The sequence below is a fragment of the Hylobates moloch genome, unplaced genomic scaffold (assembly GCF_009828535.3).
Source record: "Hylobates moloch isolate HMO894 unplaced genomic scaffold, HMol_V3 SCAFFOLD_16, whole genome shotgun sequence".
Taxonomy (NCBI): domain Eukaryota; kingdom Metazoa; phylum Chordata; class Mammalia; order Primates; family Hylobatidae; genus Hylobates; species Hylobates moloch.
The window spans coordinates 2,243,580-2,269,377 of record NW_026652291.1 but is presented as its reverse complement, the minus strand read 5'-3'; the positions used below and the strand labels follow the sequence as shown (position 1 = coordinate 2,269,377).

At 43.5% G+C, this 25,798-nt stretch overlaps 1 protein-coding gene and 1 pseudogene across 11 annotated transcripts in view; both read left to right on the top strand.

Annotated features, from left to right (window-relative positions):
• Nucleotides 1-1,170: 1,170 nt before the first annotated feature.
• LOC131381575 (uncharacterized) lies at nucleotides 1,171-1,893 on the top strand (annotated as a pseudogene).
• MARK3 (microtubule affinity regulating kinase 3) overlaps nucleotides 1,446-25,798 on the top strand; it is a 117,412-nt gene continuing 93,059 nt past the window's right edge. For 7 of the 11 annotated variants that reach the window (XM_032134661.2, XM_032134656.2, XM_032134660.2 and 4 more), the window contains exons 1-2: nucleotides 1,938-2,133; nucleotides 20,742-20,933. In XM_032134661.2, coding sequence (XP_031990552.1) covers nucleotides 2,083-2,133; nucleotides 20,742-20,933 — 243 coding nt within the window. In that variant the 5' untranslated portion in view covers nucleotides 1,938-2,082. Of the gene's footprint in view, nucleotides 2,134-20,741; nucleotides 20,934-25,798 lie in introns of all 11 variants that reach the window. The other 4 variants (XM_032134663.2, XM_032134662.2, XM_032134659.2 and 1 more) reach the window with 1 other exon arrangement.

The window sequence follows — 25,798 nt, the reverse complement described above, 5'->3', positions numbered from 1 at the left end:
AAAATTCAAAAAAGCTAGCCGGGCATGGTGGTGGGCACCTGCAGTCCCAGCTACTCGGGAGGCTGAGGCAGGAGAATGGCGTGAACCCGGGAGGTGGAGCCTGCAGTGAGTGGAGATCGCACCACTGCACTCCAGCCTGGGCGACAGAGCGAAACTCCGTCTCAAAAAAAAAAAAAAAAAATACATATATTTCTTGGAGCAAGGAATGTCTCAAACATAGCAAGACAGTTGGGATGCCAACGAACAAAGGGAAAGCAAGCATGACATAGCCACCCACTACAAGGGCTTACCTATTATCCCAGCTTTGGGAACTAGGTTAGAATCCCAGCTCTGTCGCTAACCAACCTGTGTCCTTTAGCCAAGTCACTGTAACTGTCTAGACTTCGGATCACATGTGTTTCTGCCCATCTCATAGGGTTACCCTGAGGCTAAATGAGGTAACAAATGTCATGAACCCACAAGGTGGACTCGACTCTCGGTAACAGTTCGTGTCACCCCCATCTCACACTACTCTCCCACTTCGGACCCTGCACCCATGGATTCCATCCACCGCTGGCCAGGAGCTGAGTAGAGGCACCGAGCACGTGAAGAGGTGAACAGGCAAGGAAGGCTTCCAGGTCAGGTAGCATTTCCAGTGTTCCAGCCTGCAGGCATCTACCGAGCCTAGCCCGAGGCTGGCACCCAAAGATGCTTCCAGTCTTCCAGCAGCAGCGCACTGACTGTAAGAAATGCCTGCTTATAAATCCCCTACAGGCATTTGGGAACTGGTCCCTGGGTGCCTCTACAGATTCATTTCGCCCCCGACCCCATCCCCTTTGTGCCACCCTCGTTATTGCACTCTTCCATCCGGATAGCATTTAGCTGGGTCCGGGTCTGTCATCCGTCTGACCACCAGCTCCTTGAGGGCAAGAGACGCCTGCTGCCCTCAGGGTCCCCGCCCAGCCCGCAGCTGCTCAGATCCGGAGACAGGAAGGTTTGTTGGCGAGAGCCTGACGCCCGGGTCACAGTTAAGGATGCAAGAGCCCGGCGCCTTCCCGTAGCCGCGGCCCTGCCATTAATTAATGCTGGGGCTCCATTCGGTGCAGCGCAGTCCCAGGGATGCAACCGCAACTTTTGCGCACAGTAGGCTCTCGATCTGTAATCCAGCCAACCCAGGCCTGTAGTCTGTAAATGCCAACTCAGCGGGAGGGCTCCGGCTGTCGCCCAGAGCCGTTTCTCGGCTCTTTCGGGGTTGCCGGCGCGCTCCGGACAGGAGGAACTCGCAGCCCGCGGGAGTCAGCGGAGACCCGGCCAGCACTATCCCGCCCTCTGCACCGCCCCAGCGGCGGGGTCTGGACCAAGTCGCCCCTAGCAACAACAGCCGGGCCGGCTTTCTCAGGCCACGCTGATTGGCGGGACTCCGGGTGGCGGCCTGTCGTCACTTCCGGCAGCCGGAGGCAGCAGAGGAAGCCGAGGGCCGGCCATCTTGGGTCCGTGAGGCTCCGAGGTGCCGGGGTGCGGCGGCGGCAGCGGCGGCCAGCAGGGCGGAGGCTGAGGCATTAAGCTCGCTAGAGAGGGAGAAGCAGTCGGGCGCAGGCGCCTCCTCTGCAGCCCGCTCCATGGTCGGCGCCCACAGCCCGCGGCGGCCTGTCTTGCGCTCCACTTCCTTTACATCCTTCTCCGCCTCCTCTTTTTCAGGCGCCGCCGGCGGCGCTGTGTGGAGGCCCGCGAGCTGAAATTCGCGGCGCGACGGGCGGGAGTGGAGAAGGAGGCGAGGGGGCCCAGGATCGCGGGGCGCCCTGAGGCGAAGAGACGCCGGCGGGCCGAAGCGCAGCCTGCCGCCCGCAGGCTCGGCTCCGCCACTGCCGCCCTCCCGGGCTCCTCGCCTCGGCCGCCGAGGCAGGGAGAGAATGAGCCCCGGGACCCGCCGGGGGACGGCCCGGGCCAGGCCCGGGATCTAGACGGCCGTTGGGGGAAGGGAGCCGCCCTCCCCACGGCGCCTTTTCAGAACTGCCGTGGACTCGAGGACGCTGGTCGCCGGCCTTCTAGGGCTGTGCTGTTTTGTTTTCACCCTCGCATTGTGCAGAATTAAAGTGCAGTAAAATGTCCACTAGGACCCCATTGCCAACGGTGAATGAACGAGACACTGAAAACGTAAGTAACCTGGGCGTTGTAGTTGGCGGACCTTCGGGGTGGCATTCGTGCTCCTCGGGCAGTGCCTTGCAGTCGGGTGTTCCTCCCAGCCGAACGCTCTGGAAATAGAGGGCAGGCCGTAGTCACCCAAGAGGCAGCCAGGTCGGACCGTTTCCTCCAGAAGTCCGCCCTGTCCCTCTGTTCGCGGGCGGGTCTGCGAAGTATATGGATTATGCCGGCAGTCTAGTCGGTTAATAAAGCCCATGAGTTGCAGCGTTACGGATCGGTGCTTTGAGAGGCCGGGTTGCCGCGCAGTGGATTGTGCATGTGTGTGTGTCAGATCACTGCGGTGGTCAGTGCTTATTTTAATCGAACTCTGCTTTTAACTTGGTCAGGCAATTCTTGAGAGACTGTCACATTAATAACATATGTTACTGGTGCTGATTAAGAGTAATCGATTGGGTCAAGTGGGCTGTCTCGTTCTTTAAGATGGTCTGGAACTAAATTTAATCACAGTCACTAAGTGTCCACTGAGGGATCTTTGCGGTACCCTTAGGAATTCCAGAACACTAGCGCGCAGCCTTTATTAAGGCATAGTTTCTTTTCCATACAAATCTTTTTTGAAGGAGTTGGTTAAACATTTTGAAAAGCAGAAAAGCAGATGTATAGTGAAGCTCTGCTCTGCCACTCACTGCCTAGCTGAGGGACACCCGCTGGGGGCTTCGCTGTCCTCCTTCCTAAAAAGAGGTTGGCTTAGATGAGCTCTTAGGTCCCTTTCAGCGCTCACAGGCTATGGTTTTATAAAAGGAACCTTTGATTTTGTTCATGTGAAACTACAAAATGCCAGGAACAGCACTGCTAGAAAATGAGAACTTACAGTAGAAATTCCATTGAAGAAACGTTTGACTCTGTTCGTTTTCTGAACTCTCCTCTAACACTGAGTTCAAAAGTGTTTCAATCTAGTTGTTGCTTATATTCTGTAAAACATCTAGTAAATAACTTGTAAAGAAACTTCACTGGCCTTTCGTTAAAAGTGTTATGAGGTAATTGCTGGCACGAAATGTCTTCTCTTAGGGAATGCTTCCTTGCTTTGAGTGTTTTCATGCTTTCAGTAATGTCCTGAGATGTTGTGGCCTAGTGGTGTTAATGCTTTCATTTTGATCTTCAGAAATGCCACTTGTTTGCTGGATAGCTGTTTGATAATTTAATCCGTAAACATAAACCATAGCCTAAAGCATCCCTGTAGCATATTAGTGTACAATATTTAATGCTCTTTAGCCCTAAGTAAGTAGAACAGTGATGTACCTTTCTCCACCTGAGATAGATTAGAAAATTATATAAAGAGTGAGTAATAGAAACTCTTAGACTAGGTGAGTCAGGGAACTAATTTTCTTATAGTCCTTTTAAAGAAACCTTATTTATTTATTTATTATTTATTTATGTAGAGACAGACCGAGACTGTCTCCCAGGCTGGAGTGCAGTGGTGCGATCTTGGCTCACTGCAGCCTCCACCTCCCAGGCTGAAGTGATTATCATGCCTCAGCCTCCCGAGCAGCTGGGATTACTGGCGTGCACCACCACACCCAGCTAATTTTTGTATTTTTAGTAGAGACAGAGTTTCACCATGTTGGCCAGGCTGGTCTAGAACTCCTGGCCTCATGTGATCCGCCCACCTCGGCCCCCCAAAGTGCTGAGATGACAGGCGTGAGCCAGTGTGCCCAACTGATTAGTTTTGATCATTGATCTTCTCTCAGAGAAGCAAAACCTTACATTGAACCAGAGTAGGAACTCCATGCTTTCTAAATTGAAGCCAAAAACAGTCATAGCAGATTTGTGATAATGAAGGATTTCAAATGGGTCTTCTTTCTTTCTTTCTTTTTTGAGATAGAGTCTGGCTCTGTCTCCCAGGCTGGAGTGCCGTGGCATGATCTCAGCTCACTGCAACCTCCGCCTCCCAGGTTCAAGTGATTCTCCTGTCTCAGCCTCCTGAGTAGCCAGGCATGTACCACCACTCCTGGCTAATTTTGTATTTTTAGTAGAGACGGGGTTTCTCCATGTTGGTCATGCTGGTCTCGAACTCCCAACTTCAGGTGATCCTCCCGCCTCGGCCTCCCAAAGTGCTGGGATTACAGGCATGAGCCACTATGCCTGGCCATGTAGTGTATTTAAAATGAATTTTTGACTTTTTTTTAAAATCAAGTTTATCACACATTGTTGCATTAATTTACCATGCCCAGTTACATTTTTAACTCTTGTATTGGCATGTTCTGGAAGGAGCTGTGTAGCTTTCACAGTGTGGAGCCCTTGTGTCAGTGTTACAACTCAGGTATAGACCATATTAATTACCTACATTACTGCACTGCTAAGTATTATTAGACTTCCTGCCAATTGAGTGGTGAATGTACAAGAATGAATGGGAGCTCTCATTCTGTTGAGAACCTTTTTTCTTAAAGTTAGGTTTGTTGAGATGTAATGTTCATCTGTTTTAAGTATACAGTTTGGTGAATTTTGACAAGCGTATAGTTATGTAACCACTATCACAATCAAGACGTAGAACGCTTCCATCGCCAGAAAGGTCCCTTATGGCCCTTTATAGTCAGTGCCCTCTCCCTTTCTCAGCTCCTGGGTAACCACTGATCTGCTTTCTGTCCCTGTAGTTTTGCCTTTTCTGGGATGCTATGTAAATGGAGTCACAGAGTAAATAATCTTTTGTGTCTTTTTTTCACTTAGAGTAGTGCTTTTGAGATTTATTTGAATGTGTATCAGTAGTTCATTCCTTTTTATTGCTGTGTAAGTATTTCCTTCTTTGGCTGTGCCACAATTTTTTTTAATCCACTCACCAGTGATGGACATTTTTGGCTATTGTGACTAGAACAGTTTTGTTTTAGTATTCTGTAAAAATACTTTTTATTGTGCTTATCCCAGGAATCTTATTTAAATTTTAAATAATTGTATATAACTGTGATAAGAATGTCATTTATTAGATCAAGACTAAGAAAAGGCAGGCCGGGTGTGGTGGCTCATGCCTGTAATCCCAGCACTTTTGAGAGGCTGAGGCTGGTGGATCACGAGGTCAGGAGATCGACACCATCCTGGCTAACATGGTGAAACCCCGTCTCTACTAAAAATATGAAAAATTAGCCCGGCGTGGTGGCAGGCACCTGTAGTCCCAGCTACTCGGGAGGCTGAGGCAGGAGAATGGCATGAACCTGGGAGGCAGAGCTTGCAGTGAGCCGAGATCGGGCCACTGCATTCCAGCCTGGGCGACAGCGAGACTCCGTCTCAAAAAAAAAAAAAAAAAATTAAAAAATTAGCCGGGTGCGGTGGTGCATGCCTGTAATCCCAGCTACTCAGGAGGCTGAGGTGGGAGAATCACTTGAACACAAGAGGCGAAGGTTGCAGTGAGCCGATATCATGCCACTGCACTGCAGCATGGGTGACAGAGTAAGACTCTGTCTCCAAAAAAAAAAAAGCAGACAATTTGCAACATAAATATTATCTTCATCCTTGTACACTAATTTGTTTTTGTTTGATTTCCATATATTAATGTCCACCCTTAGTGAATGGATGTATAAAAGTTTACTGTTGGCCAGGCGCAGTGGCTCACGCCTGTAATCCCAGCACTTTGGGAGGCCAAGGCAGGTGGATCACCTGAGGTCAGGAGTTCGAGACCAGCCTGACCAAGATGGCAAACCCTGTCTCTACTAAAAATACAAAAATTAGCCGGGCGCGTTGGTGGGCGCCTGTAATCCCAGCTACTTGGGAGCCTGAGGCAGGAGAATCGCTTGAACCCTGGAGACGGAGAGTGCAGTGAGCTGAGATCAAGCCATTGCACTCCAGCCTGGGCGACAGAGGGAGACTCCGTCTCAAAAAAAAAAAAAAAAAAAAAAAAAAAAGGCCAGGCGCGGTGGCTCATGCCTGTAATCCCAGCACTCTGGGAGGCCAAGGTGGGCAGATAACGAGGTCAGGCGATCGAGACCATCCTGGCTAACACGGTGAAACCCTGTGTCTACTAAAAATATAAAAAATTAGCCGGGCGTGGTGGCGGGCGCCTGTAGTCCCAGCTACTTGGGAGGCTGAGGCAGGAGAATGGCGTGAACCCAGGAGGCGGAGCTTGCAGTGAGCCGAGATCGTGCCACTGCACTCTGGCCTGGGCGACACAGCAAGACTCCATCTCAAAAAAAAAAGTTCACTGTTGCCATATCATGTTATAGCTCAAAAGAACTACTCAGTCTGATCCAGTGAGGTTGCTGAGACTCAGAGAGGTGACAAAGTCTGCTAGTAATGACAGGAGACACTAACTATTTAGTAGCAAAGCCTCTACTGGGCCTCAGATCTCTAGCTTAGGCTCCACAACAAGATGTAGTTGTACCTGTACATAGAGTATTTCTAAAACTTTATTTTTAAGCTTGTAGATCAGGGGTGTCCAATCTTTTGGCGTCCCTGGGCCACATTGGAAGAAGAATTGTCTTGGGCCACAGATAAAATACACTAACAATAGCTGATAAGCTTAAAAATAAACTGCAAAAAAGTCTCACAGTGTTTTAACAAACTATGAATTTGTGTTGAGTCACTTTCAAAGCTGTGCTGGGCTGCATGCAGCCCTTGGGCTGTGGGTTGGACAAGCTTGCTGCAGATTTTATTTTTATTTTGAGACAGTATCTCACTCTGTCACCCAAGCTGGAGTGCAGTGGAGCAATCACAGCTTGCTGTAGCCTTGACCTCTTGGGCTCAAGCAATCCTTCCGACTCAGCCTCCTGAGTAGCTGGGACTACAGGTGTGCCCCACCACATGCATGGCTAATTTTTAATTTTTTCATAGAGATGGGATCTCCCTATATTGCCCAAGGTGGTCTCTAACTCCTGGGCTCAAGCAGTCCTCCTGTCCCAGCCTCCCAGAGCACTGGAATTACAGGTGTGAGCCACCACACTCAGTCAAAACTATTTTTTAAAATATTTTATTATAGGAAAATTAAAAAAATAGAATGTTATTTATCAATGCTTCTCAGCCACAGGGTGATTTTGCCCTCTAGTGGACATTTGACAATGTCTAAAGACATTTTTGGTTATCACAACCGGAGAAAGGGTTGGCTGACCAGGAATGCTACTAAACATTTTACAGTACATAGGACAGCCTTCCACAGCAAAGAATTACCCGGCCTAAAATGTCAGTAGTGCCAGGGTTGAGAAACCCTGGTATGTACTTAGCCCCCATGTACTCAACAGCGCAGCTCAGTGGCCAATCTTATTTCATTTATAAATGAAGAAGCAAATGCAGTATCATTCCCTCTCTAAAGCTTTTAGAAGAGATAAAGCCTGTTTTAAGAAAAATAAAAGCAATACCTTTATCATATTTTCTTAATCTCAAATATGCAGTATTTAAATTTTCTCACATTTCTAATTTTTAAACTGTTCAAATTAGAATCCAGCTTGAATTCATACATTATAGTTGGCTGATATGTCAAATATGCTTTTTTTTTTTTTTTTTTTAAATTGAGACGGAGTCTTGCTCTGTCGCCCAGTTTGGAGTGCAATAGTGCATTCTCGGCTCACTGCCAACCTCTGCCGCCCGGGTTCAAGCGATTCTCGTGCGCAGCCTCCCGAGTAGCTGGGATTACAGACTCCCACCACCATGCCTGGCTTTTTTTTTTTTTTTTGTATTTTTAGTAGAGATGGGGTTTCGCCATGTTGGCCAGGCTGTTCTCAAACTCCTGACCTCAGGTGATCCGCCCGCCTTGGCCTCCCAAAGTGCTGGGATTACCGGCGTGAGCCACTGTACCCAGTCAAAGTATGCTTTTTAAAGGCAACCAAACAGTTTGCATTTCAGTTTATGTTCCATAGATATATGGAGCCACGGATACATCCTTTTTCTATACTGGCAAAATTAGAAACATATTTTTCACCTTAATTTCAAAGGATATGACACTTTGTAAGCCTGGTAACGTTATTGGCCAAAGTACCAGAGGCCCAGGGCTTTCCCAGTTAAGTTATTTAACAGTTACTGATATGTGTGCATCATGTACTTATTATTAGTTAATGCAAATAGTCCCCCAAATTTCTGACCTATGTGAAACTGATGATGCTGTTGTCTAGTCAGCCATAGGTTATGTGGACTGAATTAACCTGTTCAGCAAGTGTGAATGCCTACCATGTGTATGATACTGTGCTAGGTGCTGTAGAGGCCATATACCTGGGACACATAGCATTCCCGCTCTTTAGGATTTCCTGCTCCTTGCGGGACAAAGCAGCCTGAGCTTTATGAAACTAGTCTGTAACTCTCAAACTTAAGCAAATACTAGAATCACCTGAAGGGCTTTAGAACTGTGATCACTGGGCCCTACCCCCCAGACCTTGATTTTACCCGTAGAATTGGAATTTCTAACAAGTTGCCAGGTGATGTTGATGCTCCAGGTCCGGGGACCACTCTTAAGAATCACTATAGCAAGAATTTCTGATGTTTATTTATTGAGAAAAAAAAAAATCACTGCCTCAGTGTTCAGTGAAGGCTTGCTAACTAAACTATACTGCTTTTAGATTGTACTGTGACTATCAAAGGAAGATTTCCAGACCATTTAGTTGAGTTTTCAGGTTCCATGAGTTTAAAAAAAACTTTATTAAAAATTGTGGTTGTGGAAAATAACAATAGTTGCCATTTGGTGATCACTTAACTGTATACCAGCCAGCAATACTTTGTAGAGTATCTCATTTAAAATATGTAATATGGTTTTATTTAATCAGCTTTTTTTTTTTTTTTTTTAATTTCCTGAGACGGAGTCTTGCACTGTTGCCTACTGGAGTGCAGTGGCACGATCTCGCTCGCTGCAACCTCCGCCTCCCGGGTTCAAGTGGTTCTCCTGCCTCAGCCTTCCAAGTAGCTAGGATTACAGGCGGCCGCCACCACGCCCAGCTAATTTTTAAATTTTATTTTATTTTTTGAGATGGAGTTTCACTCTTGTTGCCCAGGCTGGAGTGCAGTGGCATGATCTCGGCTCACTGCCACCTCTGCCTCCGGGGTTCAAGCAATTCTCCTGCCTCAGCCTCCCGAGTAGATGGGATTACAGGTGCCTGTTACCATGCCCAGCTAATTTTTTTTTGTATATTCGGTAGAGACGGGGTTTCCCCGTGTTGGCAGGCTGATCTCAAACTCCTGACCTCATGATCCTCCCTCTTCCCTCCTCGGCCTCCCAAAGTGCTGGGATTACAGGTGTGAGCCACTGTGCCCCCGGCTTAATCAGCTTTTTAACTTTTAAGCACAACCTTTTGAATCAAGCTGTTTGGGCCTTATCAGAAAAAAGTTGGCCTTTAGTTTCAGCTACTCAGGAGGCTAAGGCCAGAGGATCACTTGAGTCCACCTGGATAACATGGTGAAACTATGTATCTTAAGAAAGAAAAGTTGATCTCTGAAGAATTCATGAAAATATTTAGTCAGTTTTCAGGGAAAGATCTTATAGACTTCAATTTGAGCATCCTTATCTTATGTATGTAAACTAGGTAAAGGTTGAAATTTGCAGTAAGTAGAATTTTGGTCATTTAAGTTATGTAGCTCATGATATATACATTGTAACTATTTAGACTTACATGGTGCATGATTTACATTGTAATTACGTAGAGGCTTATACAGTCTAATAAAAATTAATATTAACTATTTGATTGCAAAGAGGATTGTTCTGCATTTTATTACTTTTTTTTTTTTTTTTTTTTTGGAGACAGAGTTTCACTCTTGTTGCCAGGCTGGCGTGCAATCTCGTGACTTTGGCTCACTGCAACCTCCGCCTCCCAACCTAAGTAGCTGGGATTACAGGCACGCACCACTATGCCCAGCTAATTTTTTGTATTTTTAGTAGGGATGGGGTTCCACTATATTGGCCAGGCTGGTCTCGAACTCCTCACCTTGGGTGATCCGCCTGCCTTGGCCTCCCAAAGTGCTGGGATTACAGGCTTGAGCCACTGTGCTCGGCCTGCATTTTATTATTCTAAGATATAGCCAAATTTTATGTCTGGAATTTGTTCCTGGGCTGGAACAAATTCCTAGTAAGAGTCAGGGAATATTCCATGACTTGTGGCTTTGGTTAAAAGAGAAAAAGGAGTCAGGGAATGCAGTACCCTCTGATCACCACTGGGAGGACTAAAGCAGAAAATTCATTTGTCTCATATCCATTTTAAAATTTCAAATTAAACATGAAGGAGAAAATAAATCTATTACCTGGGAAGCTTCAATGTCCTGTCTCACACAAGAAGTTAAAGGTTGTGCTTGGAGTTGGTCTGCAAAAGTAGTAAGGAATTTGTACTGACCCATCTGTGCCTGCTTGTAGAGAACAATTGGAAGGGCAGAAGTTGGCTTTGAAAGAAAAGGCCTTTTTTTTGGAGATGGGAGGGGCATCCAACTTTATCTTCAGCCGAGACACTACACTCTAGCCACTCAAGCTGCTCAACTATGGTTAGTCTTGTGTGCTTCTGTGTGCACTAGATAAGACATTGTTTCTGTGGGTTATGTGGGACCTTGAAGTTCAGTGTTGAAGCTCAAACAAAGCAGGTGTTTTTTCTGTATTTCTTGTTGATAGGCAGTTGCTTTTTGTTGGACCTAAATATTGTGGGGTTTGTGTATGGACATTTGAAACAAAAATCTGTATTGGTAGAATTTAATATAAAATCAGAGAAGTTGAATTCACAGGTTTTGTTTATAGAATTTTACATAACTAGTGTTTTTTCTTTTTTTGTGATGGAGTCTTGCTCTGTTGCCCAGGCTGGAGTGCAGTGGCATGATGTTGGCTCACTGCAACCTCTGCCTCCTGGGTTCCAGCAATTCTCCTGCCTCAGCCTCCCGAGTAGCTGGGATTACAGGCACCCCCACCATGCCTGGCTAATTTTTGTATTTTTAGTAGAGACGGGGTTTCGCCATGGTCAGGCTGGTCTTGAACTCCTGACCTCAAGTGATCCACCCTCCTCGGCCTCCCAGAGTGCTAGGATTATAGGCATGAGCCACAGCGCCTGGCCACAATCTTACACTACTTTCCTGAAGGGATGTGTGATGGAAAGAGTCTGAGCTTGAAAGTGGAAGACAAAAATGAGAGCCTAAGACTGATTGAGATAAAGATTCTGAAAAGGTAGAATGGACCTCATAAGATATGGAGCAAAAAAGAGGGAACAAAATATAAAAGGAGAAATTAGAATTTAGAGTTATAGACTGGAATTTGAAACTAGTCTTGAGATTTAAGTAACTGTGGACAAATTCACTTGTCTATGCCTCATGGTTTTTTGTTGTTGTTTTTTTTAATCAAAAGAGAATAACATCATCTCATGTTGTGTCTTGGTTTTTTTGTTTGTTTACTTAGAATTTTATGACTTCACTTTCTCAATTTCCTCTGTGGCCAGATTTATCAGGCATTCAGTCACTTTCATCTCTGTCAGGCTGACCTTGTGTTCTAACTGTCTGTTCTGCTGCGTAGTTGTCATCCTGAGATCTCCCTTCACCCATATCCTAGGGATTCCCTTTGCCTTTCCCGTTCGATCCTATTTTCTTCCCCTTGGTTCACTCCCAGGTTTCATTGCAGCAGTTCCTCCAGTGATTTTCTGAGAAAGTTGCTTGGAGGTAAATTTTTAAAATCCTTTCATATCTGCAAACATCTTTATTCTGTTCTCATACTTGATTGATATTTTGGCTGCATATAGAATTCTAGACTGAATGCCCTTTTTCCTCAGAATTTTGTTTTTTGTCTTATATAGCATCTGACACTCCAATTTGGAGAGAGAGAGAATGCTATTTTGAGTCTTGCTTATTTTTCTGTGTTTATTTAAGGCTGATTGGAAGTTTTGTGCATTTGGATGGATCTTGAATACAACAGTGGGGCACACTGTTATTTCTTTGTGGTGCTCTTGATACCAGTATATTTTGTCTTATCACTTGGCTTGGGCAAGCACAGAATGCCCATGTTCCAGGGAGCTGAGTCGGGAAAGGGCAGAAGGAAAGGTCTGTGGCTTTCTGCTTTCTCTCCTTGTTTTCAGTGTCCCTGCCCTCAGTTGTGCCCTGTGTCCCCAAGCCCAGAGACTTTCCATTTTGCCCTTTCTAAAGAACCTTCAGTTTTTTGCCAGAGTGGGAGAGGAGACCCAGGGGGTCTGTTATTTAACAGACTGACAGATCTTCTTGTTCCAGGCTTACTTCAGTCACACTTCTAGAGGTACTTGCACCACCAGTTCCTGAACCTTTTGAGGGTTCTGTAATGCAAATCAGGATTTTCCAATATCTCCATAGCTGACTTAGGATTAATCTTTCTTATATATGTTAAGTCATTTTCCTTCTTTTTTTAGTTTCTGAAAGTATATCTGTCATCACTTCTGTTTTCTTTGTCTTGTGGCTTTTTTCCTTATGCCTTATATTTTTTTCCTTTACTTTCATATTAATGGAGTTTGGAGAGGGCGGGGAGGTAAATACAGCCATGATTTATAACCAGACTTGGATTAGATATTTACATATGTCAATACATGTCTTTAAAATTTAGCTAGTACTTGTTATTATAAATAACAAACTAAGATTGATAGGCGTCTTGAAAAATTGGCGGTAAATTTGGCTAATGGTGGGTTGTTGTAGTAGAGTAGCATTTCCCCTTTTCACCCAAGCTTTCTTACCTCCTGGATGGTGCCTGGCCTGAGATGTCCCTCATCTCTCATAAGAACTCTCCTACTTGCCCTTTGAGGACTCCATCCCTTCACATCTTGGGATACCTTTTTTCCTTCATCTCACCCAAATGTGATGTCCTTTGGATGCCTAGAGCTGCATTATCCAGCACAGTAGTAACTAGCCACATGTGGGGCTACCAAGCACTTGAAACGTGGTTAGTTTGAATTTACGTGTTCTGTAAGTATAAAAGATAAACCAGACTTCAAAGACAGTATTTCAAAAATAGGATATAAAGCCTTTTTATATTATGCATTGAAATATTGAGTTAAATAAAATGGTATTTAAATTAATTTAACGTATTAAATGTTTCTTTTTACATTTTTTAATGGAGCTACTAGAAAATTGAAAATTACATATGTATGTCACATTATACACCCATTGGACAGCATTAGAGTATTCACTCTGATTTTCTCATTGGGCAGGAATTGCCCCTTGTTTCAGTTGCTATTCCCCCGTTAGCACCCCGTGTATATCATGAGTGCCTTGAAGGTTTGACATCACACTTTTCTATTTCTTTTATTCCCTGCTAATGCCTACCATATAGTTGACTAGCCGAAAGTTACTGAGTAAACTTTTTTTTTTTTTTTTTTTGAGATGGAGTCTCGCTCTGTCACCCAGACTGGAATGCAGTGGCGCGATCTCGGCTCACAGCAACCTCTGCCTCCCAGGTTCAAGCGATTCTCCTGCCTCAGCCTTCTGAGTAGCTGGGACTACAGGCACCCGCCACCATGCCTGGCTAATTTTTTTATTTTTAGTAGAGACGGAGTTTCACCATATTGGCCAGGCTGGTCTCGAACTCCTGACCTTGTGATCCTCCTGCCTCGGCCTCCTAAAGTGCTGGGATTACAGGCGTGAGCTACTGCACCTGGCCTGAATCAACATTTTTTTAGCCACAACTTGTACCTTACAAGTTTTTTATTCTAAGGATTAGACAAGTAAATTATTTTTCACCATATTACATTAGTTCACCTACTATACCAGTAACAATTATTTTATTCAAAAGTGTGAAACAGATTTTACTGTATTTATGGGACAATAACAGTTCCCCCTTCCTATTCATATTCTTAGATGCTTTCTCATAAATTCAGCTGTGAAGAGTCACATTATCTTTGATCCATGTGAGACTATCTTCTTATCTGTTCCTGTTAATCTCCATATGTCATTGCTTACCCTCCATCCCGCGTTACTGTTTTAATGTGTTTAGTATGTGTTTGTGTTCTTACATAGTTTATTTTGGTATGTTTGATACTTTATGTAAATATTACATATATCTCATCTGTGCACTTAATATATTGCATCTAATTGCTGAATAGCAGTGAGATGTATGCATCTACCACATTTTACCAGTCTGCTCGCCAGAGGTGCACATGTTAATTTTCTGCAACTCTGTCACCACAAAAAAAAATGCTTCAGCATCTTCATGCATGTCCCTTTATGGAGCAATGTAAGAGTTTCTTTGGGATATATAGCTTGGAATGGACTTGCTGGGTCACAGGAAATGTGAGATTGTTCTTCTAGATGGCTGCTTCCATCAATAGTGCACCACAGTTTTTGTATTCCCGTTTCTCTGCCAACATTTCAGAGCTTTCTAACTTTTCCCTGTCTAACAGGTCTAATGTGATACTACATTGTGGTTTTAACTTGTATTTCTCTATGATTTTTAGAATCTCTTTATACATTCCTTGGCTTTGGGTGCATTCTTGTTTTTTGGGGGGGGTTGGTGATTTTTATCAAATCAAGGACAGACATCCCATTCTAATCCTAGTTTGTTATAGGAATTTTGTGGGGGCTTTTTGGTAGAGACAGGGTCTTGGCTATGTTTGCCCAGGCGGGTCTCAAACTTCCAGGTTTAAGCAAGCCTCTTGCCTCAGCCTCTGAAGGTGCTGGGATTACAAGCATGAGTCACCATGCCTGGCCAAGAGTTTTTAAATTATAAATTGTTCAATCTTATAAAATCCTTTTTCTGTGTTGAATGAAATAATTGCCTAGCTGCTTTCAAAAGTGAAACGTGACTTTGTGAATATCTCTAAAGTACAAAATTCTTGGAGGGCAGCCATTTATTGTCACAACTTGGCTTTGTAATTTGTTTTTGTTTTTGTTTTTTAACATTTGGAAACCGTACCTATGTGTTAAGTAGGTGGCTTGTGATTTAAGGAATAGAACGCATGTAAGGGCACACTTCTTGTGTTTTACAGAAGGGATCAAGTTCTGTTCCGGAAGATTTGAAACATAGTGTAAAGTTGTTGCTGTTTTAAACTTGTAAACCTGATTTCTTCTCATGTGGGGGGTACTTAAGTAGGCCTTTCAGATTTCAGGTTGGTTCTCTGCCTGGTAGATACAAGGGCAAAACTATTCTGGACCCATATTGATGTTAAAAAAATTTTTTACGGACTTCCTGCTGGCAAGGATTTTTTTAAAAAGATTTTTTAAATGTGTCTAAGAAATGTTTTAATTTGTCTTCTGATTATACAGTGATTTACAATCCATGGTTCTATGTGGGCAAAATTAAGAACTAATATGTAAAACAAAATGGAGCACACTCCCATTTTTCATATTGCTGTGCATTGATATGGCCCCTATGTCAGTAGTGCTTTGGCTGAACGTCACAAAGACCTAACACAGTGCCCTAAACAAATAGGGGTTTGTTTTTCTCCAAAAAGAAATTTGGTGGTATGCAGCGTCTAGCTTTGGATCAGCAGTTCAGTAATATTGGAGTTAGTGGTATTTTAAAGTAGTTTTGTCTTTTCTGTCATGTTTGAGACCCTGTAGCTACAGGATAACGTTTTACAGCTACAGCTACATGGTTGCATTCAAGGAAGGAGGAAGGAACTGTACTGGCAACTCTGTCCTTAACCCCCTACCCTCCTTTTTTTTTTTTGAGATGAAGTTTCTGTCACTCAGGCTGGAGTGCAGTGGCAGGATCTCAGCTCACTGCAACCGTCGCCTCCCTTGTTCAAGCGATTCTCATGCCTCAGCCTCCTGAATAGCTGGGATTACAGGCACGTGCCACCATGCCTGGCTAATTTTTGTACTTTTAGTAGAGATGGTGTTTCACCATGTTGGCCAGGCAGGTCTCGAACTCCTGACCTCAGGTGATCTGCCAGCCTTGGCCTCCCAAAGTGCTGGGATTACAGGTGTGAGCCACAGTGCCTGGCCTCCCCTTTTATGATAAACAAAGGCATTACCAACCCCTACCCCCTACTACATTGCCACCTAGTAGACTTTAACTAATGAGAACTGGCCAGAACTAAGCCAGATGGCTATCTCTAGCTGCAGAGATGTTTGGGAAAACAAGTATTTGGCCAATGTGGTCTCCCTAAACACATGTTCAACTTCTTGAAGAAGGAAATCTCATGTCTTTGGCTGTATTCAGCATTATTTTCAGTAGCAGTGTACATATTCTAGTTTTCATGGTGGATGAAGTGGTACCAGCTCAGTTCCACAGGAGGGAGAAGAATCAGGACTCATTTAATCCATAAGAATTAAACTCAGCAGCTTTTGAGTACCCATTATGTGCATAGTCTGCCACGAAATATTATAAGTAGCCCAGGCATGGTGGCTTACACTTGTAATATCAGCACTTTGGGACAATAAGGCAGGAGGATTGCCTGAGGCCAGAGTTTGAGATCAGCCTGGGCAACATAGTGAGATCCTATCTCTACAAAAAATTAAAACATCAGCCATGTGTGGTGCACGCACCTGTAGTACCAGCTACTAAGGAGGCTGAGGTGGGATGACCCCTTGAGTCCAGGAGTTCGAGGCTGCAGTGAGGTATGATCGATCACACTACTGCACTCCAGCCTGGGCAACAGAACGAGACCCTGTCTCAGAAAAAGAAAAAAATGGTTATCAAAGAATTATATAACGTGTGTGTGTGTGTGTGTGTGTGTGTGTGTGTGTGTGTGTGTATGCAGGTTGTTTATTGGCTCCTTAGGAAGAAAAAAATATGTGTATGAAATACTTGATTAACAGTACAAGAATTCATAATTATTGGTTTAAATGTTTAATGTTGGTACTGAGTGCTGTGGTATAGAAATAGGGAACTTTTTCTTAGGGTCGGTGATGGATTCTTGGGAAAATAAAATGAAGGGCAAATGGAAGCAAAAGACAATTTAATTTGCTTCTGTTTTAAGGGAACTTTTTAAAAGTTAATTCTTAAATTTTTTAATTTAAGGACTTCGTCAGGAAACTTAGAATTAAATATATTGAGTTTAACCCTAACAAGCATCAGATCTTTCAGTCTGTTGTATGAGGAAATACAAGTTTCTTTCTGCTTTCTGTTACGATTGTTGATTTGCATGAGCGTGTTTTAGATTAGGCTGTGTTATGCCGTGGTAATACATACCACCAAAATCCTCATGATTTAACACAATAAAAAACTTTTGTTCACACCAAGTCTGCTTGAGGGCTCATTGGCTCCATGGAAACTGATCTCCATGTCCAGGCCAGTTTGGTCTTGTGGCCATCCATTTTAGGGCAGTGCTTAGGGTCAGGAGAGCAAAACACAGGGCTGGAGAGTTAAGCACAGGCAACTAAATGCTTCAGCATGGGAATGGCATTCATTTTCACTCACAAGACGTGTTCAACTTAGTCACATGGCTGTCTATGCCTAACCTCAACGGAAGGGAGTGCAGTCCTCCAGGAACTCAGATGTAAAAAAGCCAGTATTGTGGATATAGTATTGTCTGCAAAATAAAGGAGCATAATACAGTTAGATACAAGCAAAGTACTTTGGGATCCCAGTAAGAAGTAAGAAATTCTGATGAGATGCAGGGAGAGCCATAGAAGGGTTCATGAAGATGGTGACAGATGATACAAACTCAGTAGAATGGGCAGGTTTTTCTTAGATTTGAAGAGAAGAAAGGACATTCAAACTAAGGGAACAACACTGACTGAGTCAGAGCTAGACTCAAAGCTAGAGTCTACTGGATGATGTCGTGGGAGAGGAAGAAGAGATGAGCGGGCCTTGAATTCGTTTAACATTCAGCAAAAATGTATTGCATGTCTACCATGTGCTAGGCACTGTTTCAGGTTTGGGGAATATCTGATAATGAACAAAACACAAAAAGCCTGTCCTCGTGAAGGTTACATGCTAGTGGATGAAGCGCTAAGGAGTTAGTATTTTATTATAAGCACATTGGTGGGTAAGCAAAGATAGGAACATTGGATGCCTATGAATCTTAAGATTTTCCTGGCTGAGCATGGTGGCTCATGCCTGTAATCCCAGCACTTTGGGAGGCCGAGGTGGGTAGATCACTTAAGGTCAGGAGTTCGAGACCAGTCTGGCCAACATAGTGAAACCCTGTCTCTACTAAAAATACAAAAATTAGCCGGGTATGGTGGCGCGCACCTGTAGTCCCAGTTACTCATGAGGCTGAGGCAGGAGAATTGCTTCAACCTGGGAGACGGAGGTTGCGTTGAGCTGAGATTGCGCCACTGCACTCCAGCTGACGGAGTGAGACTCCATCTCAAAAAACAAAATTTTTCTAATATTTCTATTTTACATTAAATAGAAGGCAGTTGGTTTGCATGAAAATTATTATTTCATCAATTTGACTGTCTCATTATAGAAAACACATTGAAGTCAAATAAAACAGATTAATCTCTGAAGTTAAAATATGTTATTTGGGACGCAAGAATTGCAGTTTGGGGCACACAGACCACAGGGTGGTCTTCAGTATGTATGAAGAACAAAGTAAAGGATGGAGGTTTTATAAAGAGAAGTGTTACATATTTTGAAAGACAGGTCATTGGCACTAGTAAAGTTTTGGGGAGGTGGCAAGCCTTGATTGGTGAGTGACAGTGGTGGGTAATACTGGTCTTAGAGTCAACAACAAGTTGTTTCAGTAGCTGTTAGGTAAACTGGTTTCAGGTTACAATAGGCAGTTTCAGCAGCCAGGCTTACAGAGAATTATAATCTTGGAGCGATGTTATATCTCTCCCCCTCACCTGGCCTCCCACCCCATCCCCGCCCCTCAACTCTGATTTAGTTGAGTATGAATAGAATGACCCAATTAGTATGATCAGCTTTCACACATGAAGGTTGAATTTATGAAACATGTAAATTTGAAAATGCATGTTTACATTGCAAAAAGCTTTTTTAACAAAAATTTTGGCCAGTAGTATAATTTCAGTGAATATGTTTTCATTGCACAGATAGTAAAACCACTTGATACATACCTCATGGGGACATGGACTGCTTTATGCACTGCTTTTTCCCACACCTTAAATAGTGCCTGGTGTGTGTGTGTGTGTGTGTGTGTGTGTGTGTAGCTCACTCAGTAAATATTCAACGAATGAATGAAGAAATTCAGAAGATAAAAAAGAAATTTCCCTTATTTTTAACCTTCTGAACACTATAGTGGTTAGCATTTATATCATTTATTCAGCCATTCTAATATTTATTGAGTACCAGTTTTGTACCAACTGCTGTTCTAAGATATAAGGAATAATAAATTCCTGTTACTGTTTTCACGAAACTTAAATTCTGGTGTAATTAAAATCATGTGGAAATAAACATAAACATGATTACCCAGCTTCTTTTAAAACTAGACTGCAGTTGATATAATTTGCATTACAACAGCATGCATCTTGTGCACAACAAAATCTACCTGTTTTTGTATTAAAGCCTTAGTGTCAAAGCTTTATCATCATTTTACTCTTTTATCAACTGCATATTTATAAATGGTCTATTTCCCCAAAGTTCTAATATGGAAATCAGAATCATTTTTGTTAGAGGAACAATGTTTACAAGTTGCCTAGATGTGTAGCGAGGTCATAAAAAGCCTGTTTTATCTAAAATAGACATTTGCAGTAAAAACAAATTGTTGTTGAGATGGCATATTATGTGATAACTGAGTAAAACAGACAAGAGCCTATCCCCAAACCTGGTATGTGAATGTGAAAATATTAGAGAAATAATGAAGAAGTAGATGGGGATTAATGAGGAAATTCTGAAAAGGACATCTTTTGAGAAATTCAGAGGTAGATGGCGCAAGTTTTAAAGCTTACTTTCACTTTAAAACACCTGAGTTTCATTTCCTTTGACTTGAGTGCATTACAAAGCAGTTTATTAGTTAAATTAGGCTTGTTTTGATGTATAGGTATATAGAGAAAGACAGGACATTTTCCTGGACAAAAAGTTGGAAAAGAGAAACGTGTAAAGGGGGTGGAAAGTGGCTGTGAGTGCATGTGGAATGAGAAGCCTTCCTTGGGCCACAATGGGGAAAGGATTGGGACATCTAATCCTTTGAGTGTGTGGGAGCCAAGGGAGCAGTAGTAGCAGGATGCCTGCGCATGCAGCCATGTACACAGTGTGTACACAGAAGTGTAATTCTCGGGCCTGAATATTTCATCGGGTAGAGACATATTGAGTACTTTATTAAGTAAGCATACTGAGTACTTTATTCATCTGTTCAACAAGGGCCATATATTAAGGGCCACACAGTCTAGCTGTTTCTGTAAAGCACATTGTTTTGAATTACTGTTAGCAGTATAGTGTAGAAGGAAATTGGGAATCCAGATTCTCTATGGATTTCCCCCTGAACAGTTATGTGGCTGTATCCTTATCTAGTGAATGGTGACATTAACTTTTCCCCTGCTGCACAGGCTGTAGTGAGGCTCAGGTGTGCAGGTGCACTTACTAACATATGGAAAAGTTAAGCACTGTATAACCAGAAGGTAGCCCTTTTACTCCTATTTTATATGACAGCCACGTATGCAAAATATCTGATTTCTTCGTGAACACTCAGTTGAACTTCAACACTTGGTATTTTTCGTCTCAGAATTTTTATTTTCCTCAAATTTATATTATGTGGTTAAATTCCTTTGAAGTGCTAGATACTTTAAGATTAAAATTAAAGTAGGAATGTTTTTTCTTCAACTAGAAGCTCTTAGAACTTGGCAAGTACTCTGTGTTCTCTCATTTCCTTATCTTTGTGTATGCTGTATTGCAGCACACGTCACATGGAGATGGGCGTCAAGAAGTTACCTCTCGTACCAGCCGCTCAGGAGCTCGGTGTAGAAACTCTATAGCTTCCTGTGCAGATGAACAACCTCACATCGGAAACTACAGACTGTTGAAAACAATCGGCAAGGGGAATTTTGCAAAAGTAAAATTGGCAAGACACATCCTTACAGGCAGAGAGGTAAATACCAGTTATGCTTATTTCTGTTATGACAATTGCTCTGTTTATTTCCATGTAAGAGAAAAGAATATAGATATAGGCCTTATTTCTTTTTTTTAAGACGGAGTCTCGCTCTGTCACCCAGGCTGGAATGCAGTGGCGTGATCTCGGCTCACTGCAAACTCTGCCTCCCGGGTTCACACCATTCTCCTGCCTCAGCCTCCCGAGTAGCTGGGACTACAGGTGCCCACCACCACACCCAGCTAATTTTCTGTAGAGATAGGGTTTCACCGTGTTAGCCAGGATGGTCTCGATCTCCTGACCTTGTGATCCGCCCGTCTCGGCCTCCCAAAGTGCTGGGATTACAGGCGTGAGCCATAGCGCCCGGCCTTATTTGGCCTTATTTCTAAGCTAACTAAGCTTTTTATTTGTTTTATTTTAGGTTTTTTTTGTGTGTGTGTGTGAAATGGAGTCTCACTCTGTCACCTAGGCTGGAGTGCAGTGGCGCGATCTCGGCTCACTGCAACCTGCGCGTCCCAGGTTCAAGTGATTTTCTTGCCTCAGCCTCCTGAGTAGCTGGGATTACAGGCGCACACCACCACGCCAGGCTAATTGTTTTTGTGTGTGTATTTTTAGTAGAGACGGGGTGTCACCATGTTGGTCAGGCTGGTCTCGAACTCCTGACCTCGTGATCCGCCTGCCTTGGCCTCCCAAAGTGCTGAGATTACAGGCATGAGCCACCGCGCCCAGCCTATTTTATTTTCAAGACAGGGCCTCGCCATGTCACCCAGGCTGGAATGCAGTGGCGCAATCATGGCTCACTATAGCCTTGACCTCCTGGGGTCAGGCAGTTCTCCCACCTCAGCCTCCCGAGTAGCTGAGACTACAGGCATGCACTGCCACACCTGGCTAATGTTTAAAAAGTTTTTTTGTAGAGGCAGGGTTCTCACCATGTTGCCCAGGCTGGTCTTGAACTCCTGAGTTCAAGCAGTCCTCCTGCCTCAACCTCCCAGAGTGTTGGGATTACAGGCATGAGCCACCATGCATCACTAATTAAGCTTTTTCTTTTTTTTCGGGGTTGGGGGGTCGGGGGGTTGGGATGGAGTCTTGCCCTGTAGCCCAGGCCTGGAGTGCAGTGGCGTGGTCTTGGCTCTCTGCAACCTCCACCTCCCAGGTTCAAGCGTTTCTCTTGCCCTCAGCCTCCTGAGTAGCTGAGATTACAGGCACACACCACCACGCCAGGCTAAATTTTTTTGTTGTTGTTGTATTTTTAGTAGAGATGGGGTTTCACCATGTTGGTCAGGCTGGTTTCAAACTCCTGACCTCAGGTGATCCTCCCGCCTCAGCCTCCCAAAGTGCTGGGATTATAGGCATGAGCCACCACGCCCAGCCTAATTAAGCTTTCTCAAAAGAATGTGAAACATGTATTAGGTGTCTGGGAGTTTTTTGTTTTGTTTTTGTTTTTGTTTTCTGAGGCAGAGTCTCGCTCTGTCACCCAGGCTGGAGTGCAGTGGTGCAATCTCGGCTCACTGCAAGCTCCGCCTCCTGGGTTCACACCATTCTTCTGCCTCAGCCTCCCGAGTAGCTGAGACTACAGGCACCCGCCACCACATGCGGCTAATTTTTTGTATTTTTAGTAGAGACGGGGTTTCACCGTGTTAGCCAGGATGGTCTCAATCTCCTCATCTAGTGATCCGCCTGCCTCGGCCTCCCAAAGTGCTGGGATTACAGGCGTGAGCCACCGCGCCTGGCCCATCTGGGAGTTCTTTTGCTTTCCCATTACTTTAAATGTTGGAAATATCATAGAGGGTTTAAATAATCTTTACCTTTAAAAATAGGTAATGTTTTGTTCTTTTTCAGTAGCAAATGTCTGCTACCACAGTAAAAATTGTCTTTAACTTCAGGTATACACTTATGTGTATGAGCTCATGCTACTTGCTAATCAGTAGTATTGTCAATATTTACAGATTTATCTTCAAGAAGTTTCTTAATCTCTCTACTTTTCTCATAGCGTATGTTTAATCGGTTATTGTGTAGGAAGGCACATACTTTCCTAACCTTTGTGAAATGGCTTTCTGCTCAGCCCCATTCCTATTAATCAAAAATACATGCATTAAAACCGCAAAACTAACTCCCTCCTATTGTTATACTCATATGGTACAGAGCCTGTTTTGCTTCTTTTTTTTTTTTTTTTTTTTTTTTTTGAGACTTTGAGACGGAGTCTCTCTCTGTCGCCAGGCTGGAGTGCAGTGGCGTGATCTCAGCTCCCTGTAACCTCTGCCTCCTGGGTTCAAGTGATTCTCCTGCCTCAGCCTCCTGAGTAGCTGGGACTACAGGCGTGTGCCACCATGCCCAGCTAATTTTTGTATTTTTAGTAGAGATAGGGTTTCATCATGTTGGCCAGGATGGTCTCAATCTCTTGACCTGGTGATCTGCCCGCCTCAGCCTCCCAAAATGCTAGGATTACAGGTGTAAGCCAGCACGCCCAACCTTTGATGTAGTTTCTTGCATTTAGGTCTTTGCGCCTGCTTTTCCTTGTACCTGAAATACTCTTTACTATTCTGTTTAGGGAACATTTCTGAGAAGTAATCATTGACAAATCCCCTTTCCCCAGGCATGGGATTCCATAAAAATCCCAATATTCTCTTTATATGGCACAATTTACATTGTATCGGAATTGCTTGTTTGTCTGTCTCCTTCTCTAGTTTGTAGGCTATCTCCAGTCTGTAGGGGAAGATGACAGAACTTAACGCAGTGCTTGGAACCTGTTAGGTACTTAATAAATATTTGTTAAATGAATGTAATAATACTGTTTTTTTGGGGGGGCGGGGCGGTGTTGGCAACAGAGTCTCACTCTTGTTGCCCAGGCTGGAGTGCAGTGGCGTGATCTCAGCTCGCTGCAACCTCCCGCCTCCTGGGTTCAAGCGATTCTCCTGCCTTAGCCTCCTGAGTAGCTGGAATTACAGGCACCCACCACCACACCCAGTGATTTTTTTTGTATTTTTAGTAGTGAGGGGGTTTCACCATGTTGGCCAGACTGGTCTCGAACTCCTGACGTCAGGTGATCCACCTACCTCAGCCTCCCAGGGTGCTGGGATTACAGGCGTGAGCCACCATGCCTGGCCTGAATGTAGTAATTACTTTTGAAGGAAGCTTTTAAAACAAATGCTCTCCCTGTGTGAGACCCTTCTGATAGACGTGCCAAGACTGTGACACATATGGCGTAGCATTCATGCCTGCAGCCCACCAAGCCTGGGGCTGCAAGAGCATGAGCCCTGGGTCTGTCATCTGTCAGCACGCATCCTCTGTTTGCAGCAGTGTGCCCTGTAAATATTCTCATTTCCTGTGTGTACTGAGACTTGGAAAAGGTTGGGAAGCACTGGACTGTGCTAACTGGAATTTTAAAAGACGGTTGCCAGAAATTTGCCTTTTGACAATTCATCAATTTTAGTGATAAAATTCTTGTGGATTTTTAGTTAAGACTCCTTGTGGTTGAGCTGCCTTACAGACTGCTTTTGGAATCTGTAAACAGCTTGTGTGGGCGGAGCTGTCCTTGTTGTCCTTGATTAAAGCTTTCTTGAGATAAGGAACCAGACCTCTGAGTTTCTTAGTTCCCACCAGTTCCAGGTGGCAACTTGCCAGCTTCCTTATGTGGGTAGAGATGGTGGGCCAAGAGAGCATTGAGACAGACACACCCTCTTCCATTTACCTTACCTAACTTACATTATCTAGAGTCTGGCCTGTGGTGTTTACTTCTAGTAGGTTCTTTCTCTAGAAATGCTTCAATATGACTAGCAGAGTGGTTTAATTTAAAAACTTTCTCAGTTTCTCAGTTTTTTTTTAAACTTTGAATAAGTTCTCACTCATAAGTGAGAGTTGAACAATGAGAACACATGGACACAGGGAGGGGAACATCACACACCAGGGCCTGTCAGGGGGTGAGGGGCAAGGGGAAGGATAGCATTAGGAGAAATACCCAATGTAGATGACGAGTTGATGGGCCCAGCAAACCACCATGGCACATGTATACCTGTGTAACCTGCACGTTCTGCACATGTATCCCAGAACTTAAAGTAAAAAAAAAAAAAGAAAAAGAAAAAAGAAAAAACTTTGAACAAAATCATTTTACTCTTGTGGGGTTTTTTTTTGCCTATTGTAGATATGACGTATAAAATGTAAACATAGAAATATAGAAATTCATTATGTAGAAAGTAAGTTCCTTGAAATTTGTCTCTTCAAAGACAGTCACTTTCAGCAGTTTGGTATATATTCCCAGAGTTTTTTATATAGACATTAACTTTTAAAAAAATTTTAACAGAAGGGGACTCATATGGGACATGATGATAGTTTTTTTACTTAGTAATGTACCTTGACCATGTCTGGGTCTTAGTACTCATAAATTTGACATATTAGTCTAAAGGCAGCATAGTCTTCCTGGGTATGGTGGTACCATAGTTTATTTCCTATCGGTGGGCATTAGGGTTGTTTCTAACTTTTTGTTGTTACGAACAGATCTGCAGTGGACATTGTTTAGCATTGTGTGTCCTTGTTAAGTGTTTCTGTAGGATAATTCCTAGAAATGGAAGTCCTAGGTGAAAGTGGATGGATATTTGACATTGTAATAGATACTACTAAATTGGTTTTGAATAAAAAGTGATGTACCTACTTTATTATTCTACCAAAATGAAATAGAGTTCATTTTTGTACATGCTTCTACACTGTAGATAATTTTTGTCTATCTGAATGTCTTAGTCTGTTTTTGCTGCTGTAACACAATACCAGAGACTAGGTAATTTATAAAGATAAGAAATTTATTTCTTACAGTTGTAGAGGCTGAGAAGTCCAAGATCCATGGGCTGCATCTGGCCAGGGCCTTCTTGATACAT